Raw genomic sequence first — 18,769 nt, 5'->3', positions numbered from 1 at the left:
AAAAGTTATATTCCAATTGATTTATGCTGTCCGTATGCATAGAACGTCCTCCAAGAACAGATCTATAAAGCCACTCGACTTTCCTTGAAATCCTTCCTCCCGGCCCCCACCCCAACCCCCGACAAGGAATTAGCCCTGGCCAAGTAGGGGCCCCAAGGGGAAGAGCTGAGACACACTTGACTCTCTATTTTATCCCTCTCACTCCACCCTTGGTCTTTTCCATAGACTGTAAACTCTTTGGGGCAGGGACCCTCGTCTCTATACGTGCAGGCAGTGCTCAGCACAGCAAGGGGGCTAACAGAGGGCAAATCACACACCACGCAGCAACACCGAACCACTTTTCCAGGGTTTTTGTCCTTTGTCCTTTGCTGCCAGTCCAACGGGTCTGTGGCCACTTCATCCATTGTGATCCCCAGCTTGTTCCATGCTAAGAGGGAATCCTGCCCCAACTACCTGCGCTTCGTGTTGGGAGCCATCCAGCTGCCTGTACTGTATATGCAATTTGGTGCTCTCAACCCAAAGCCCCAGTGGGCATATAAGAAAGGGGGCTGAACGCGGCAGACCCACTAGCCAAAACCCAGCATTGGGGTGAAAAACTATGGCCAAAGCTTTCAAAGCACCTAACATCCAGTATCTAAAGCCAGCTCTAGGCACCTTGAGAAGCAGCTTGATTATTTGGAGACACTGGACTCCTGCTGATTTCAGCACCTCTGAAAAATCAGCCCACTTATTTAGGTGCCTAAATAGGGATGTAGGTACCAAACTTGAAAGCACCCAAATGGGAACAGATTGGTCCAAATACCCATCCCTTGGTCAAATTCTAATGAAGGGCCAATGACCTTCAAAATGCTGGACCTCCCTGGCTTCAGTTGGGGCTGATGCAGATGCTGGGCAACCCGTTTGCAATTTGGGTGCTGTGATTACAGCTGTGGAAGATTCCCAAGACGTGATCCTAGTTGAGCCAATGCTTCATAAGGGCCAGGCCTTGGCTTTTTTTTATCTTATTAAAGATAACTAGGAAATAATTTAATTTAAAATTAATTAGGTCCATCACTGGCTATTAGGATGGGCAGGGATGGTGTCCCTAGCCTCTGTTTGCCAGAAGCTGGGAATGGGTGACAGGGATGGATCACGTGGTGATTACCTGTTCTGTTTATTCCCTCTGGGGCATTGGCCACTGTCCGAAGACAGGATACTGGGCTAGGTGGACCTGTGGTCTAACCCAGGATGGCCGTTCTCATGTTAAAAATTAAGTGGGGAACTCAGTGAAAATGAGACACTGCATCTAGCTCAAAGGTGCTAAACTTGATCATGCCAGTACAAGTGTGATCAGAATCAGGTCCAATATTTTAACCTCTACTGAAAGTCAAAGCTAACGTCACTCGTTTCTGGGCTGTTGAACACTCATCAGGCTTGTTTGCCGAGTTCACAACAGAGCAGATTTGTCAGGCACCACCGCTTTGAGACAGCCATTACTGAATGTAACGAAGCCTGACATTGGTGTGTTTGTTTAGGAGGCCCTATATCTCTTTCTATAGAAAGTCCTATCTGTTTGCGATCTAAACAGATAACATTTATGGGTCAGCGAAGATCAGTATGAACAATTTCACTGCGATTATCGCAGCTTACAGACTGAAGATGGAACGTCGTATTTAGATGCATCTGATGGAGACATGGGGAAGATGCTCCATGCACAGCCTGCATGGAAGGGGTTGTAATAAGCCAGCAGACAGCCGTTTGGGAACTTTACATTTTCCACGGCAACTTTAAACAAAGCTACAGGAGACACGAGCAGAGCCAGCAGAAAGCAACTAATTTGCATCAAATGAACCATACGGCAGGAACTATTGTCTTCAAAGTGCTTTTGACTCTGAAAAGAGAGACTGTCTAAATTTCATCAAGGGGGCCCATGTCCATCATCTCTCTGAGATGCCATAGTAAATGCGCTCACCTTGCAAGGAAGCAGAGGTTTTCTTCTACTCACCCTGCAAACTAATGCCAGGATCAAAGAGTTAAGCTGGGCTTTTCTCCTCATGCATCATTGCCTGTAATAACTGTTCTGTGGGTCAATTTCAAGGACACATGTGCTTAGTTGGCACAGTAGTAACTGATTAAGATTCTGAGCAATCAGAACGTGAAAATGGCCATACTGGGTCAGACCACTGGTCCATCTAGCCCAGTATCCTGTCTTCTGACAGGGGCCAATACCCGGTGCTTCAGAGGAACTGAACAGGACAGGTAATCCTCAAGTGATCCATCCCCTGTCGCCCATTCCCAGCTTTTGGCAAACAGAGGCTAGGGACACTTCAGAGCATGATTTTGGATCCCTGCTCATCCTGACTAATAGCCATTTATGTATCTAGTTCTTTTTAAAACCCTGTTCTAGTCTTGGCCTTCACAACATCCCCTGGCAAGGAATTCCACAGGTTGACTGTGTTGTGTGAAGAAATAATTCCTTTTGTTGTTTTGAAGCTGCTGTCTCTTACTTTCTTTGGTGACCCCTAGTTCTTGTGTTATGCGAAGGTGTAGTGATTACCTGCTCCTGCCATGTGGGGCTTGAAACAGCCCAGGAGAGGGCTGCAGCTGGGGGCAAGAAGCCTGGGCTGATTGGAGGAAAGTAGGCTCAGCTGGGGCTATGCCCCAATCAGGCCCAGCTGGCCCCTATAAAAGGTTGTGAGCCAGCAGCCCAGGCAGTCTCTTGCTGCATGTAGAGGGAGAAGGGCCTCTGTGAAAGGTGCTGAGAAGGGAACCTAGAGTGGAGCAGGGCTGGGGAGCTCCAGCCCAGGAAAGCCTCAGGCTGAAGGCCCCTCAGGTATTGGGTTGCAGGGGGAAGCCCTTGGGTAGGCAGAGGCAGCAGGTCTGAACCCCCTTTGCCTATGATGAGTGGCTTACACTGCAGTCTGCCCCAGTGAGTGGGGGGCCAGATAGGAACTGGCAGTAGCCACCCACTGAGGTGAAGTGGGGATAGTGGGTGGGGGTTCCCCTGTCAGGGGTAGACCCTGAGGCTGTGAGGGGTTACTGCCAGAGGGGCAGCACTCCAGGTAAAAGGGGCACGGGTCCTGGGAGGGACATGGGACCACAAGTAAGGCAGATCATTGGCCTATAGAGGGTGCTCTGGAGCTGGAATGAGCTAATTCCCAGAAGTCACCAGCAGCAAGTGCTGTGGCAGTGAGTCCAGAGGCTTACAGGAGGATTAAATAACACTTCCTTATTTACTTTCTTCAGGTCAGTCATGATTTTATAGATCTCTATCATATCCCCCTGAGTCATCTCTTTTCCAAGCTAAAAAGTCCCAGTCTTATTATTCTCTCCTTATATGGAAGTTGTTCCATACCCCTAGTCATTTTTGTTGCCTTTTTTGTACCTTTTCCATTTCCAATATATCTTTGTTGAGATAGGACAAATCTATCTGCACACAGTATTCAAGATATGGATGTACTATGGATTTATATAGAGGCAATATATTAATTCTGTTAATGTTGCATTTGATTAGACACTATACAGTGCCTAGCACAACAGATCCTTGTCCATGACTAGGGCTCCTGGGTACTATGCTGAGACAAATAAATCGTAACAATGATGATGTAGAATAGACCCAAGCTCTCCCTCCTGTACCTGGGCTGGCTCTGCAGAGTTAAGAGGATCAAAATGCAACAAATCCTCCCCTTCCCATGTTTGTCACAGCTCTGATTCTCTCTCTCTCTCACAGACAGGCCAGGCCAGGCCAGGCCAGCAGAGGAGAGGCCATTTTTAGACAGTCATGTTTCAGAGCAAAAGCATGTTATAGTACTGAAGTGACATCTTTCAGGGGCCCCAGCAGGTGCTGCGCAGCTTATCTAAGCAGGGCAGCCCATAACTCATGAGGATGTGCCCCTCCCTACTTGACCACACTCCCAGCATAGGGTTAGGAACACCTGGTCAAAAAGGACCCTGGCAGCTACAGTCAGCACCACCTACCAGGCTGTTAAAAGTCCAGTTGGCAGTGCTGCGGGTCTAAAGCAGGCAGTTGCTACATGTCCTGGCACTGTGCTATGCCCCAGAAGTGACCAGCAGGTCTGGCTCCTAGTTAGGGGGGCCATGGGGCTCTGTGGGCTGTGTTTCTCCCACCCCCAGTACCAGCTCCACATTCCCATTGGTTGGGAACCATGGCCAATAGGAGCTGGTAGGGCAGTGCCTGCATGTGAGAGCAGTGCACAGAGAGACCTGGCCACTAGCCTAAGAGCTGGACCTGCTGCTGGCAGCTTCCTGGGTGCAGCGCAGAGCCAGGGCAGGCAGGCAGCCTGCCTTGGCCCTGCTGTGCCACTGACTGGGAGCCAGCTGAGGTAAGCCTGTGCCCGTACCCCAGCCCTGAGCACTGCCCACAAACCGAGCCCCCTCCTGCACCCCAACCTTCTCATCCCTGGCCCCACCCCAGAGCCTGCACTGCTAGCTGGAGCCCTCATGCTCTCTGCACCCCAACCCTTTGCCTCAAGATGCAGCCCCCTCCTGCATGCTGAATCCCTTGGCCCCAGCCTGGAGCTCCCTCCTACACCCCAAACCCCGCATCCCCAGCCAGACCCCTCACTCCCTCCTGCACCCCAACTCCCTGTCCCAGCCTGGAGCCCCCATCCACACCCTAAACTCATCATTTCTGGCCCCACCCTGGAGCCTGCACCCCCAGTTAGAGCCCTCACCCCCTCCCACACCCCAATCCCCTGCCACAGCTCAGTGAAAGTGAGGGTGGGGAAGAGTGAGACACCAAGGGAGGGGGAATGTAGTGATTGTGGGGCAGGGTCTCAGGGAAAGGGCAGGGCTAAGGTGTTTGGTTTTGTGTGATTAGGAAATTGGCAACCCTAAGCATATACAGCTCCCCAGCCCTCAAACTGCACTCCCAGCATGCACTGCTCCCCCCTCAGCTGCTGTTCCAGCACACACTGCTCCACCTTGAGCCATGTCCCCAGCATGCCCTGCCCCTATTCAGGGTGCAGTCCCATCATGCCCTGCTTGCCCATGCAGGCTGCATTGCCTCCCCAGGGGCCACTGCTGTCCCAGCATGCACCATGCCCCTCAGCCACACTCCCACCATGCACCCCGCCCTCCCCACATGCCCTGCGCCATTCCAATTCCAACCCCAACCCCAGGGGGCGCTGCCGCCAGCACAGAGTGACCAGGCAACTCCCTCACAGCCTGCCCCTCCCTGCGCTGCCCGGCTAGCCCCGCCCCTTCAGCTGGGCGGGGTGACTTCAGCAGCCTCGTTATGGTGCCCGAAACTGGGGGGGGGGGGGCTAGAGCCTCGCTGTGGTCTCACAGCGGCGGCGGGAGGAGTTTCGCACTGGCTGCTTCGGAGACGCCTTCGCAGTAAGGCCACGCGCTGCTTCGGCGCAAAGCCTGGTGGGTAACGGCTCGGGCAGGGGCCGCGCGTGGGCGGGGGGAGCTTCCTCCCCCTTTCCTCAGGTGCCCCCGGCCGGGTCGTTGGGGGGGAGGGGCCTCTTCTCGCCTCTCTCTCGCTAGGTGCGGTCGTTGGGGGGAGGGGCGATGCGGGGGGGCTCTTCTCGCCTCTCTTGGTGCCGGTGGTTCGGGGGGGGGCGCCCCGCGTGCCGCGTAGGGGGGCCTGGGCTCGGGCCCTGCTGCGGGCCCCGGGGCTGACACCGGCTGCCGTGCCCCGCCTGCTCCCGGCTGTGCGGGGCGCTGCGAGCCTGCGCGGGGCCGGGGGGATCGTGCTGCCCGGCGCCCCGGCTCGCGGTGTGGCGGGAGCGGCCCGCGCCGCTGGGGATGCCGGAGAGCCCGGGTCCTTGGTTGCCCGCGCCTCAGCCTCGCTCTGCGCCACCCCCAGGCTGTGGTCCGTGCCCCCCGCAGTGTCCTGTGGCTGATGGCTGCCCCCATAGTGCCCCGGGGGCAGGTGGGGTAGGACACACCAGTGCCCTTGCGGGGGTGCCCTAGGCCAGACCAACCAGTTTGTCAAAGGCACCTCGGACATTTTGGTGCCGGTCAGATCTGCAGCTTCCACTTTAGCGAGGGATACGCAGCTGACACAGGCGGCCCATGTGTGCCAGTTTTATTAGGCATCTCCTTTTTGGCTTTTTTTTTTTTTTAAAGCAGCAACCATATTTTCTGGCGGGCAACCAAATCTGAGATTCAGATTGTCTCTAGAGTGTGTGCAGTCCTTTATAAATCTAAATAAGCCAATTTAATCTTGTGAGGAAGGATTTTTTAGATGAGTGATGCATTCAAATTGTATGAATTGCGGTGAAGACAGGAGAGAATCTAACTCTCTGCCTTTTTTTTTCTTCTTCATACAGATCCTACTTTCTTCTTCAAAATAGGTGTAAAAGTGTTGACCTGTCAGGCAGGTGGAGTGGCTCAGGATGGAGCACTAAATTGTGTATAAGAGATAACTGAGCTCTCAAAATACATGGCTTAACTTTTCTTGGGAACTGGTTCTTTTAACCCTTTTAAATTTATTGGGCAAGGAGGATGTTTCAGACAAAAATCTTTGGATTTTAGCATCTTGGAAGAAACCTTTCTGTGTGTGGCAGAAGAATATGAGGTTCCAGGTGCCCTACATTATACGTGGGCCACCTTATAAGCTTGTGTCCTAAGCATACATAGCATAGATATAAAGTCTACTGGCTGCTGTCATGCAGTTGATCATTGACCCTTAGTAGCTGTGATGAATAATTTGAAAGTTATTTCAATTTATTCCAGTGCTTGCAAGTTGAAGCTAGAAAAATTTAGAGTGGAAATAAGGCTTATTTTTAACAATGAGGGTAATTAACCATTGGAAAAATTACCAGCTGTTGTGGTAGACTCTCCATCAAACTTTTGAAATCAAGATTGGATGCCTTTCTAAAGGATCTGCACTAGGTCAAATGGGAATTAAGTCAGGGCAGTCCTATGCCTTGTGTTATGCAGGTCAGCCTAAATCAGTAGTTTTCAACTTTTTTTCATTTGTGGACTCTTAAAAAATTTCGAATGGAGGTGCAGGACCCCTTTGGAAATCCTAGATATAGTCTGTGGACGCCCATGGGTCTGCGGATCACAGGTTGAAACCTCTTAGAAGAGACAATTATGATCATCTGGCCTTAGCAATCTGTGAATCTCTTCATTTTTGGTCTATAGGGTAGATATTTTAAGGAAGAGAGTGACACTCAGAGACTGGCTCAAAGGGTCCTCCAGCGAAACTTAAGTCAGCGTTCTTTCAGCATCATTAAAATGGATTTAGAAGACAACTATGGTAAGTATTTCTTTGCTGGCTTGTAACATTCATGCAGGGGTCTGGACTAGATGACCTCTGGAGGTCCCTTCCAGTCCTACAATTCTGATTCTATTCATGGTTCCTGCAAAGATACAGTGAGAGACAGCTTAGATCTTTGAAAGTATTAAAGTATCTTAAACTTGATTAAAAGGAGGGAGTGGCTTCTAGGGAAGTAACTTTCCCCTCTAGGCATTAAGTTTGGTGGATATATGCATCTGTGTATTAGAGCAGTGGTTCACTGCACCTGATTTTGGGTCCCAGAATGAAAGAATTTGTGGTCTTCTTGCAGTTCAAAACCACACAAACTTTAGAGGCAATTAAAAGATGATGTGGGTCAATATCACAGCAAGAAACCATACCTAGGTTTTGCAAGGGGGTGTGAGACTGCTTGGGTGATATGTAGTTCCTGGGTGGGTGACTGGGTGTACTGAGACAAACTCTTCTAGGCAGCATATTGGGTGCAGACACGCAACACCATGCCCCAACCTTTGTGAGCCGGGAAGTCTGGAGTGGGGGTGTAACTCAGCTGTGTGGGGTTCATTTTATTTATATAGCATATGCAATCTGGCTAAGCCACAGCGTTCTTATCAGTAATGTTCAAGGCATGAAGGCCTCCAGGAAGTTGTCATTTTACAGTCCTCCACTGTGTGTGTGGGTTCCCACACTGACCTAGTGGACTATGTCCTCCAGCTGCAGCATGTCAGCAGTCTGGAGAAATGGTCGATCCAACTAGCAGATTTGCTGTGTGGGGTACAAACTGGTTACAAAACTACAGTCATGTCTGGTGCAGACAGGGCCTAAATCAGTTTCCTGGGGATCATCCCAGTAAAGTGACTTCTTATTAAGGCCCTATCCATGCCACATTTAATAATTTACTTTATTACCAGTGACTGGCTCCAAAACATGGTTAATATCCTGTTAGTGCTAGGGCTGTCAAACGATTAAACAGGTTAATCACACGATTAAACAGTAAGAGAATACTATTTATTTAAATATATGTGGATGTTTTCTACATTTTCAAATACATTGATTTCAATTACAACACAGAATACAAAGTGTACAGTGCTCACTTATATTTATTTTTTATTACAAGTGTTTGTACTGTAAAAAAATAGTATTTTTCAGTTCATGTAATATAAATAATATAGTGCAATCTCTTTATCATGAAAGTTGAACTTACAAATGTAGAATTATGGACCAAAAAAATTGCATCCTAAAACAATCTAAAACTTTAGAGCCTACACGTATAGTCAGTCTTCTTGTTCAGCCAATTGCTAAGATAAACAAGTTTGTTTACATTTGCAGGAGATAATGCTGCCCACTTCTTGTTTACAATGTCACCTGGAATGAGAACAGGCGTTCACATGGCACTGTTGTAGCCAGCGTTGCAAGATACTTAAGTGCCAGATGCGCTAAAGCAGGGATAGGCAACCTATGGTACGTGTGCCGAAAGTGGCACGTGAGCTGATTTTCAGTGGCACTCACACGGCCTGGGTCTTGGCCACTGGTCTGGGAGGCTCTGCATTTTAATTTAATTTTAAATGAAGCTTCTTAAACATTTTAAAAACATCATTTACTTTACATACAACAATAGTTTAGTTCTATATTATAGACTTATAGAAAGAGACCTTCTAAAAACATTAAAATGTATTACTGGCACGCAAAACCTTAAATTAGAGTGAATAAATGAAGACTCGGCACACCACTTCTGAAAAGTTCTGACCCCTGCGCTAAAGATTCATGTCCCTTCAACCACCATTCCAGAGGACATGTGTCCATGCTGACGACAAGTTCTGCTCAATAACGATCTAAGGCAGTGTGGCCCAACGCATGTTACTTTCATAATCTGAGTCAGATGCCACCAGCAGAAGGTTGAATTTCTTTTTTGGTGGTTTGGGTTCTGTAGTTTACACATTGGAGTATTGTTCTTTTAAGACTTCTGAAAACATGCTCCACACCTCATCCCTCTCAGATTTTCAAAGGCACTTCAGATTCTTAAATCTTGGGTTGAGTGCTGTAGCTATCTTTAGAAATCTCACATTTGTACATTCTTTGCATTTTGTCAAATCTGCAGTTAAAAATTGTCCTTAAAATGAACAACATGTGTTGGGTCATCATCTGAGACTGCTAGAACATGAAATATATGGCAAAATGTGGGTAAAACAGAGAAGGAAACCTACAATTCTCCCCCAAAGAATTCAGTCTCAAATTATTTAATGTGTTATTTTTTTAACAAGTGTCATCAGCATGGAAGCATGACCTCTGAAATGTGGCTGAAACATGAAGGGGCATATGAATGTTTAGCATATCTGGCATGTAAATACCTTGCGGTGCTGGCTACAAATGTGCCATACAAACTCCTGTTCTGAGTTTCAGGAGACATTGTAAATGAGAAGTGAGTAGCAGTATCTCCCATAAATGTAAACAAACTTGTTTTTCTTAGCGATTGGCTGAACAAGAAGTAGGACTCAGTGGACTTGTGGGCTCTAAAGTTTTATGTTTTGTTTTTGAGTGCAGTTATGTAACACATCTACATTTGTAAGTTGCATTTTCACAATAAAGAGATTGTACCACACTACTTGTATGAGGTGAATTGAAAAATACTATTTATCATTTTTACAGTGCAAATATTTGTAATAAAAACAATAGAGTGAGCACTGTATCTTTTGTATTCTGTGTCGTAATTGAAATCAATATATTTGAAATTGTAGAAAACATCCAAAAATATTTTATACTTCAGTTGGCATACTGTTGTGTAACAGTGCAATGATTAAAACTGCGAGTAATCGTGATTAATTTTTTAATTGTGATTTTATTTAATCGCATGAGTTAATTGTGATTAATATACAGTCCTAGTTAGTACCATGGTCGGGTAAGGGAGCTGCCCTCTTCAGAGGCCTAGCCTGGCATATGGCACTGGTTTGATGCACTGGGGATGACACCCCCCCACACACACACACACTAATTCATGGGTACACAGGCTTGGTGCTCTGGAACCATTGGATGAAGTTCAGGGCTTGTCTACATTACCTCTTAAGTCGATATAATTTATGTCGGTCACAGATGTGAAAAAGCCACCCCCCTGATCAACGCATCACCTGAGCTGTCCACACCAGCCCTAAGTCAGTGGGGGACACTCTCCTGCTGTCATAGCTTCCGTCTCTTGCTGAGGTGGAGTAATTATGCTGATGGGAGAGGGCTCTCCAGTCAGCATAGTGCGTTTTCACCAGACTCACTAGAGCAGCGCAGTAGTGTAGACTAGCCATCAGACAGGACCCTCTTGTAGTGTGACCACCCCTCGGGGCGCACGCATGGGTGGCAAGTTTGTAAAAATTTTGGTGGGGCCCAGAACCCGCCCCCAACTCCGCCCCCCCCAACTCCGCCCCCACCTACCTAAGGCTCTGGGAGGGGGCTCGGCGGGGGAGGTCTGGGGTGCAGATCCTGGGCTGGGGATTAGGGTGCAGGAAGGGTGCTGTGTGCAGGCTCTGGGCTGGGGCAGGGGGTGGGTGTGCAGGAGGAGGTGAAGGGTGCAGGCTTTGGGATGGAGTTTGGGGTTGGGAAGGGGTGTGTGGGAAGGGGGAGGGAGTTTGGGGATAGGAGGGAGTGCAGGGTGAGGACTGTGGGGCTGAGGATGAGGGGTACATGATGCAGGAGGGGGCTCAGGGCTAGGGAAGAGGGTTGGGCTGTGGGGTGAGGGCTGTGGATGAGGGGTTCATGATGCGAGGGGGCTCAGGGCTAGGGAAGAGGGTTGGGCTGTGGGTGAGGGCTGTGGATGAGGGGTTCATGATGCAGGAGGGGGCTCAGGGCTAGGGCAGAGGTTTGGAGTGTGGGGTGAGGGCTGTGGATGAGGGGTTCATGATGTGGGGGCGCTCAGGGCTGGGGCAGAGGATTAGGGTGCGGGGGGATGAGGGGTTCATGATGTGGGGGCACTCAGGGCTGGGGCAGAGGATTAGGGTGCGGGGGATGAGGGCTCTGGCTGGGGCTGAGGATTAGGGTGCAGGGGGATGAGGGGTTCATGATGTGGGGGCGCTCAGGGCTGGGGCAGAGGATTAGGGTGCGGGGGGATGAGGGGTTCATGATGTAGGGGCGCTCAGGGCTGGGGCGGAGGATTAGGGTGCGGGGGGATGAGGGCTCTGGCTGGGGCTGAGGATTAGGGTGCAGGGGGATGAGGGCTCTGGCTGGGGCTGAGGATTAGGGTGCAGGGGGATGAGGGGTTCATGATGTGGGGGTGCTCAGGGCTGGGGCTGAGGATTAGGGTGCGGGGGGATGAGGGCTCTGGCTGGGGCTGAGGGTTTGGGGTTGGAGAGGCTCAGGGTAAGGGCAGCCTGCCTTGCCAGTACTGGCGGAGGGCAGGCACTAGGACCCTGCGGCAGCAGTCAGCAAATCTGCTGGGAGCCCTCCGGGCAGCAGGCAGGGGAGAGGCGCGCTGCGTTCTGTCAGGCAGGGACGCAACACAACGCGGCGGAGGGGGGGGGAACACGCGGAGGGGGGGTGGCAGGCGGGGGCTGGGACCTGCTCCAGGCAGGGTCGCGGCGGCGGGGGGAGACCTGCGGTGGCCGGGGCCGATCCAGGCAGGACCGGGGGGGGCGGGAAGAGACCCAGCTCCAACTATTGCTGGAGCAGGGCGCCCAGCCCTGAATATTGCTGGGGCCCGGGCCCCACACAAATATATAACCTGCCGCCCATGGGCGCACGCTCACTAGGACAAACCGCCTGGGCTTCAGCTCCTCCTGGGTCTGACCTCTGAGCGTTCAGCATCCCTGTTTCACGCCATAAGCTGCCTGCAGCGAGTCCACCTGAATAGAACACCTGGGGAAACCTTGCATGCCCCCCTAAGGGGCCATGCACCCCCGACGGTGTAAAACAGAAGGGTTTATTAGTCGTCTGAAACAAATCATAGAGCAGAATCTTGTTAGCACAGAAAGCAGGAAGTTAAAGCAAAGTCCATCTTAAGGCGACCCAGAGCCCTGGGTTCTCCCGCTCAGTCCCAAACCAGGAGACTGACCAGCTTTCAGCAGCTCACTCTCAGTCACACCCAGTTGCCCCTCCTCCATCCTGTATGCTGTTGCCCAGGCAAACTGGTCACCTGGCCTCCACCTCTTTGTTCTCTAATTCCTCCGACTGGCTCTTGCAGAGAATGGGCCTCAGGATACAGAATGTCCAACCATTGTTTGGGCCCAGGTAGCTAGATGGCACTTGTACCTTCCTTCTTGGGGTATCTGCAAAGCTCTCTCACCTTTATCCCACCGCCTAGATACTTGTGCAACACATAGGGGAAACTGAGGTGCACACAGTATTCATACAAACATTGACAATTCACACTTTGTCAAAAGTAGCCATTTGTCCTAGTGACCTGTGTCAGTCTTTCTCAGTGGCCTGTCCCTCTGGTCTCTCTGACACTGTTTAGAAAGGCTGCAAGCTGGTCCCTGGTATCAAAAAAATTTAAAAACACTGGTTTATGTAATCAATCTGGCCCTTCCCCTTACTTCCAGCTCTCTAGAGAACATCCCACAGTCTGTTGTCCCTTGTTCCTTTGTGTGCATGCCCTCTGTACACTGATACAAATGTGGGTAAATAGCATGGAAGGTGTGAGGGGAGACACATTTGTAGTGGCAGGAAAGCTGCTGCACAAACACAAACTGAATCCTGAAGAAGAGATCTGTGTATGCTTGAAAGCTTGTCTCTCTCACTATTGGAAGTTGGTCCTCACCTACTTTGTCCCTTCTATGTAACTTTTAAGTGATTAAGGTGACTCGTGCCTCTCTGAGTCCTAGTGTGGACTAGGAGGGAACATTTTCAAAAAGTGCCTGTGACTTAGGCCCTCGCTATATTCAGTGGGTGTTGGGCTCTTAAGCACCTGCCAACCTCTGCACTTTATAGGGCCAAGTGCTCTGTAGTGCAAATTGCAGCCTTAACTCCAGCCATGTTTGTTTTAGTTTGATTTTTTTTTCTTACTCTAGCAGAGATGGCCTTTGAGCATTGAAGATAAATGCAAAAGGATTTACTTCAGAATGCCATGCTTCTGCTGACCCTTAGCATGTCACTGCTCTACAGCTAGCTAATTTGGTAGCTTCAAGGGTTTTTATAGTAATGTGTGTATTTCCAGCTCACTGTTCTGCATAAGTGTACTCATTGATATGTACTGGCCACTCTGCACTACTGACTACACTTTCCTCATTTTTAATTTAATATTCCATTCACCAAAAGTCCAAAGTGAATTTGGTTGGGTGTACACAATGAGTGCCAACGTAGCAATTTTAAATTTTTGTCTAGGCTATTAAAAATTCATGGCTTAACCCCATTAGAGGAAAGCTCCAGTACCTAGTATGTTTCCACACTTGTTAATTGTGTTGATGATGTTCTTAGATCTTGTTTGGCAGAATGTTTTCTTGTCTTTTTATTCCAGTTGATGCTTTGGATCCAGAGAAGTTAATACAATGTCCATATGATCGCTATCATCAAATCCGAGCCTGTCGGTTTCCCTATCATCTTATAAAGTGCAGGAAGGTAGGACAGGATGTTAAGGTCTCTAATGCACTTGGGAAATCATATTTTTGTAAATGCCAATGCATGGTGAGCTCAGTATGCTTTGTTGCCTTTTGCTAGAAGGATGCATTCACTTGCTATTAGACTGGAAGAAGCCATCTTTATTTCATATTTATATCTCTGTCATCCATTTACCACTTAGTAAAAGCATCCAGTTCATATTTAGTAATGCACTTCAGATCAGTGCATTTGCCCTGAAGAAAGGTGATATAGGTTCTTCAGAATACCTAGGTTAGTGATGGGGATCGTATTCTCTTCCAGCAGTTCACTCATGGGACCCAGGTATTTGCTTCCCACTTTAGGGCATGGAGCAGATGCAACCAGTGTTATATGGATGCCTTCTGGCTGGCCAAAGCAAAAATGATCTGATGTTGCAGCTAATTCTTTAGCAGCTGCACTGCTCTGATTGCAAAGTAAACCATCTTTTTTTTTTTTATATTGCTAATAACTCTATTCAATGTACATCGGTCTGAAACTTTTTATCTCTTTTCAGTCTTCTATTCTGGGCTAGAATGCTATATATTTAACAGGAGAAGCTGCTCCTTTCTTTTGTCCTCTCAGTCAGTAGCTTATTTTAATCCCTCCAGTGCTAGTGTATATTAGTTGTACTGATAGGAGCACACTTATACAGGTATAACTGCATCCACATGTTAAGATGAAGTACGGTATAACTGTATTGGTTAGGAATTACACCCCTAGCCAGCATAGCTATAGTAATATAAAAACTGTGCAGAGCAGGCCTGAGCAGTGTGTGTTCTTCCTCTCTGTTGCCTTGCTCTTTTCTAAGGGTAAAGGCTCTTCATTCAGTGGGGGATAGTAGGGCTCTTCTGTGTCCACACTAGTTTACCTATACTGGCAGAATGCCCCCAATATAGATGTGGCCTCAGCTGGAACATTGAGTAACTTCCTTCCTGTTTCAGGAGAGTTAAATTTACTGCAAAGACTTAAGCTCTAGTGCAGGCAGGAACTTGTTCTCTAGTTTGTTGCTTACTTAATTTAAAAATAAAGTGGCTGAATTATTTAGGGTTTCAAGGCACTTACTCCCCATGTAGGCTTTTTAGGGCAATTTCATCTGTGCATCGAACCATGCCAGTGATGACACTACAACGGTTTCACTGTGTTTGTTCTGGGGCTGATCTTCAATGAGAGAAATTCAGGGTGGTGTTTAAATGTAAAAATGAACAACCATAGCATGTATCATAAAGGATGCATATGCTTCACTGTTTCTACACTGCATTTGTGCTCAGGACCTGAACTAAGTTTTGGCTTTCCTTGTTTAAATGTTTTCAACCTATTTCAGGATGCAGATTGCACAAACCCTTCACTAGTGACTAGAAAATACAAGGGCTAGGATGAATTCAGTGAGATAGCACGTACTTTTTCTGTTTCTCTAGAACCACCCTGATATTGCACAGCAGCTAGCCACATGCCCCTTTAATGCCCGCCATCAGGTTCCCAGAGCTGAGCTCAGACGTCATATATCAAGCTGTGATGACAAAAGCTGCATTGAGCAAGACATTGGTGAGAAAATATTAGACTCCTTTGGCTCTGTAAAGTCACTTCTGGAACTCTTGGGCTAACAGCGTTCTAACTTAATTTTTGCTGTTAAAGATTGTTTTAATACTCTATTATTCCATAAGCAGCCCTTTACCTATAGTGCTGTGTGATACAGAAGCAGCAGGAGCCCTGGGAGACTTGAGTTTCATTCATTCTGTGTCCATGCAAATTCTCCTAAGCATCTGAGAGGCAATTGGCTTGCATTACATGTGTTATCTGCCAGAGATTTTAGCGTTAAAATGGGAACTGTACATTGTGCCCTAAACTGTGTGTGCTGAAATGAGATCTAGCTGGTAATCTGGACCGCTTAGAGCGGAAAGATAGTGGCCATGAGAGAGGTGGGTCTCCAATGCAGATCTGACCTGATAGTGACCAAAAATCTTCATAATCTGTCTAGTGGCATATGTGAAATAAATTGGTCTCAGTCCAGTTCTTAATGGACAAGTGTCCAGATCATAACAATCCTCACTTCTGTGACTGGGCCAGGAAGGCTGAGTAACTTTCCCAATTGAAGGTGGGTTCTTCCAGTTCAGAGTGGGGCAAATTGGGGAGGGGACTATGGGGAAGCTTTCCTACCACTGCCCATGCTGTCGGCTCTGATGAGGAGTTCACTGTCCAGGTCTGTCACCCCAGCACCTAAATCACTTGGTTATGTGGGTCGTGTTCCAATGTCTCCCCCCACTGATGTCTATGTGGCTATCACTACACTGGAAAACATACCTGTTCTCTGGCAAAAGTAGAGTTGTACTGAAGCTAGCAATGATGTGCATGTTCATGCAGACAGGGCTTGGAGCATGATAGTAGTGAAAAAACCCTGAGCAGATTTTTGTGGCATAACAATAGAAACACACATGAACCCTCTCCCAATGCGTATGTTGGAGCAGCTGCACCATTGCTGAAAAACGTGTGCAGAATTGTTTAGCTTTACAAAAGGCTTGAAACAGGGATTGGCAAATGGGGGGCTGCAAGCACCCTGCCAAACATTCTGTGTTGTAGCAAACTTTCAGAGTTGGGCAATGTATAGCCTCTTAAGGTATGGCCCACCAAAGGGGTCTCATGGATTTTGTATCCCTTTGCTACCTTCAAGGTGCCCATCCCTGGCCTAAAGAGTTTTTTGCTGCTAAGACTAGGGGAGTACTGATCAGCTTCCAGCGTATGCTGCTCCTCTCCAAAGCCTAGAGCTGTTCTGCAGCTAGGTCAAAAAATGATTAATGTCCCTAAAATAGGATTGTATTTTATCCAAAAAGATTTTCTCACTAAGAATTTTCTTTGCTTTAAGTGAGTCAGTCGAATAACTGCCACAGAGAGATGAACACTGTCAGCATGTGGCAGCCGTCCCCATGTGACGAAGACTGGGATAAAGGTGAGGAGGTTGATGACACAAGGTGGCTGTCAGCCCCTGCTATTCCCTTCTTCTTGCCCCCAAAGAAGTTACATGGACTAAGAGAGAGGTTCCATAGATCCTTCTGCACAGATCATGTGTTGGGACACCCAGTTATACTGTCCCTGAACAAATTAAGTTCTCCTGCTTCACAGGATCTACCACATGCCTGCTATTCTCTACAAAACATCTGTTGTTTTCCATGTAGTCTGTTGCACCATCTGTGCTTCGATGAAAATGGAAATTGATGATGATCTTTACACTTTATATTTCTCAATTAAATGCCTGCTTTGCTGTCACTTATGCCAAGTCTTAGCTCAATTCTCATTCCATTTTGTAAACCTAGCAGCGTCTCTGCCATATTTCTCATTTTGTGTTGCTATGACGCTTGCAGAAGTTACTCAGTACTGAGCCACAATGATGTCTGTTTCCTTTGGCAGAGCTACAAGAGCAATCAGATTCTGTGTTCGTTTGGGGCACGTTCAATAGTGGCATAAACAACAGGTAACAAAAGGTGTATTTCTTGTGACAGTGCTTTTCATAGATGATGTGCTTTCAAACTACTTGTAACTCATGCTGCTGTGTTGATGGGCAGATGCAATTTACTTTGGGGTGTTGGTGGGGGAGTTCCCACTGGTACGAATCAACATTCCTATGCCTCTTGGTCAGTGTTTCCTGTCTCCTTTTAGTTGCAGATCCATAGGAGAGTATAAGAACATACTATTGCTACCAGATAATGGTTACTCCTCTAGTTCTACTGTAGTACTATTAGTGCTGATGGTCCTGGATTCAATCCCCACTGGTTATATATTTATTGGGGGGTTATTAAACACTAAACTGTTATGCTGGGCATGATAGAAATTCAGACTGATGTCAGCTCTTAGGCAATTTAGGCTTAAACTTCTGACACTAATCTAATCTCTCATGACCTGCTGCAAGTAACTTTTAACAGGCAGGAGATTTTTGCAGGCAGTTAAAGCCCTGAGTCAGAAATAATTTTATTTTTGAAGTGTAATCACAATGCAGGTTTGGAAAATAAAGCATAATGTGTCTGGTCATTATCAGGGGTGAGACAGAACAACCAAATCATTGTACTATGCCTTACCTGTCTAATCAAAGGTCGTCAACGTACGACTTTCTACAGCCTGTAACAGTGACACAGAATTGAAGGACTGAAAGGAACCTCGGGAGGTCATCTAGTCCTGCCACGGGTGCAGGGGCCTGGACTAAATATTATCTAGACAAGTGCTTTTCAAACCGTGGGTTGTGGCCCAGAAGTGGGTCACGGAACAGAAGGCACTGGGTTGCGGTGGCTCTGGTCAGCACTGCTGACTGGGCTGTTAAAAGTCCTGTCGGCGGTGCTGCCCAGCTAAAGCAGGCTAGTCCCTACATGTTCCGACACTGTGCTGCACCGTCGAAGTGGCCAGCAGCAGGTCCGTCTCCTAGGTGGCGGGGTTGGGGGAGAACCACGGGGCTGCATGTGCTGCCCCTGCCCTGAGCACCAGCTCTGCACTGGGAGCTGGTGGGGGGCAGTGCCTGTGGGCGACAGCCACGCGGAGTCACTTGCACGCCTCTGCCTAGGAGCTGGACCTGCTGCTGGCTGCTTCTGGGGCGCAGCGTGGTCCGTGGTGCCAGGGCAGGCAGGAAGCCTTCCTCTTCACCCCTGCTGCGCCACTGACCGGGAGCTGTCCGAGGTAACCCCGTGCCCCGCCCCAGCACTGAGCCCCCCAAACCCAGAGCTCCCTCTTGCACCCCATATCCCTGGCCCCAGCCCAGAGCCTTGACCCCCCCTTCTGCACCCCAACCCCTTGCCCTAGCCCAGAGCCCCCTCCCACACCCTGAATCCCTCATTCCTGGCCCTACCCCACAGCCCTTACCCCCATATCCCAACTCTCTGCCCCAGCCCTGAGCCCCTCCCAGACCCCTCATCCCCAGCTCTCTTGGATCAATTAGGTCACCAGAAAAAAAGTTTGAAAATCACTGATCCAGACCATCCCTCACAGCTGTCTGTCTAACCTGCTCTTAAAAATCTGCAGTGATGGAGATTCCAC

The 18,769-nt window shown here is 48.5% G+C and overlaps 1 protein-coding gene across 4 annotated transcripts in view; it reads left to right on the top strand.

Annotated features, from left to right (window-relative positions):
• Positions 1–2,695: 2,695 nt before the first annotated feature.
• Positions 2,696–18,769, top strand: part of LOC123354019 (gametocyte-specific factor 1-like) — a 32,484-nt gene continuing 16,410 nt past the window's right edge. Inside the window, exons 1-6 of one of the 4 annotated variants that reach the window (XM_044995620.1) lie at positions 2,696–2,812; positions 7,099–7,213; positions 13,641–13,741; positions 15,175–15,301; positions 16,617–16,700; positions 17,159–17,222. In XM_044995620.1, the coding sequence (XP_044851555.1) occupies positions 7,192–7,213; positions 13,641–13,741; positions 15,175–15,301; positions 16,617–16,700; positions 17,159–17,222 (398 nt within the window). In that variant the 5' untranslated portion in view covers positions 2,696–2,812; positions 7,099–7,191. Of the gene's footprint in view, positions 2,813–5,246; positions 5,371–7,098; positions 7,214–13,640; positions 13,742–15,174; positions 15,302–16,616; positions 16,701–17,158; positions 17,223–18,769 lie in introns of those variants that run through there. The other 3 variants (XM_044995619.1, XM_044995621.1, XM_044995622.1) reach the window with 3 other exon arrangements.

This window comes from Mauremys mutica, chromosome 20 (genome assembly GCF_020497125.1).
Source record: "Mauremys mutica isolate MM-2020 ecotype Southern chromosome 20, ASM2049712v1, whole genome shotgun sequence".
Classification (NCBI taxonomy): Eukaryota; Metazoa; Chordata; order Testudines; family Geoemydidae; genus Mauremys; species Mauremys mutica.
The sequence above is the reverse complement of the archived record's forward strand: the minus strand, read 5'-3'. Positions and strand labels throughout refer to the sequence as shown.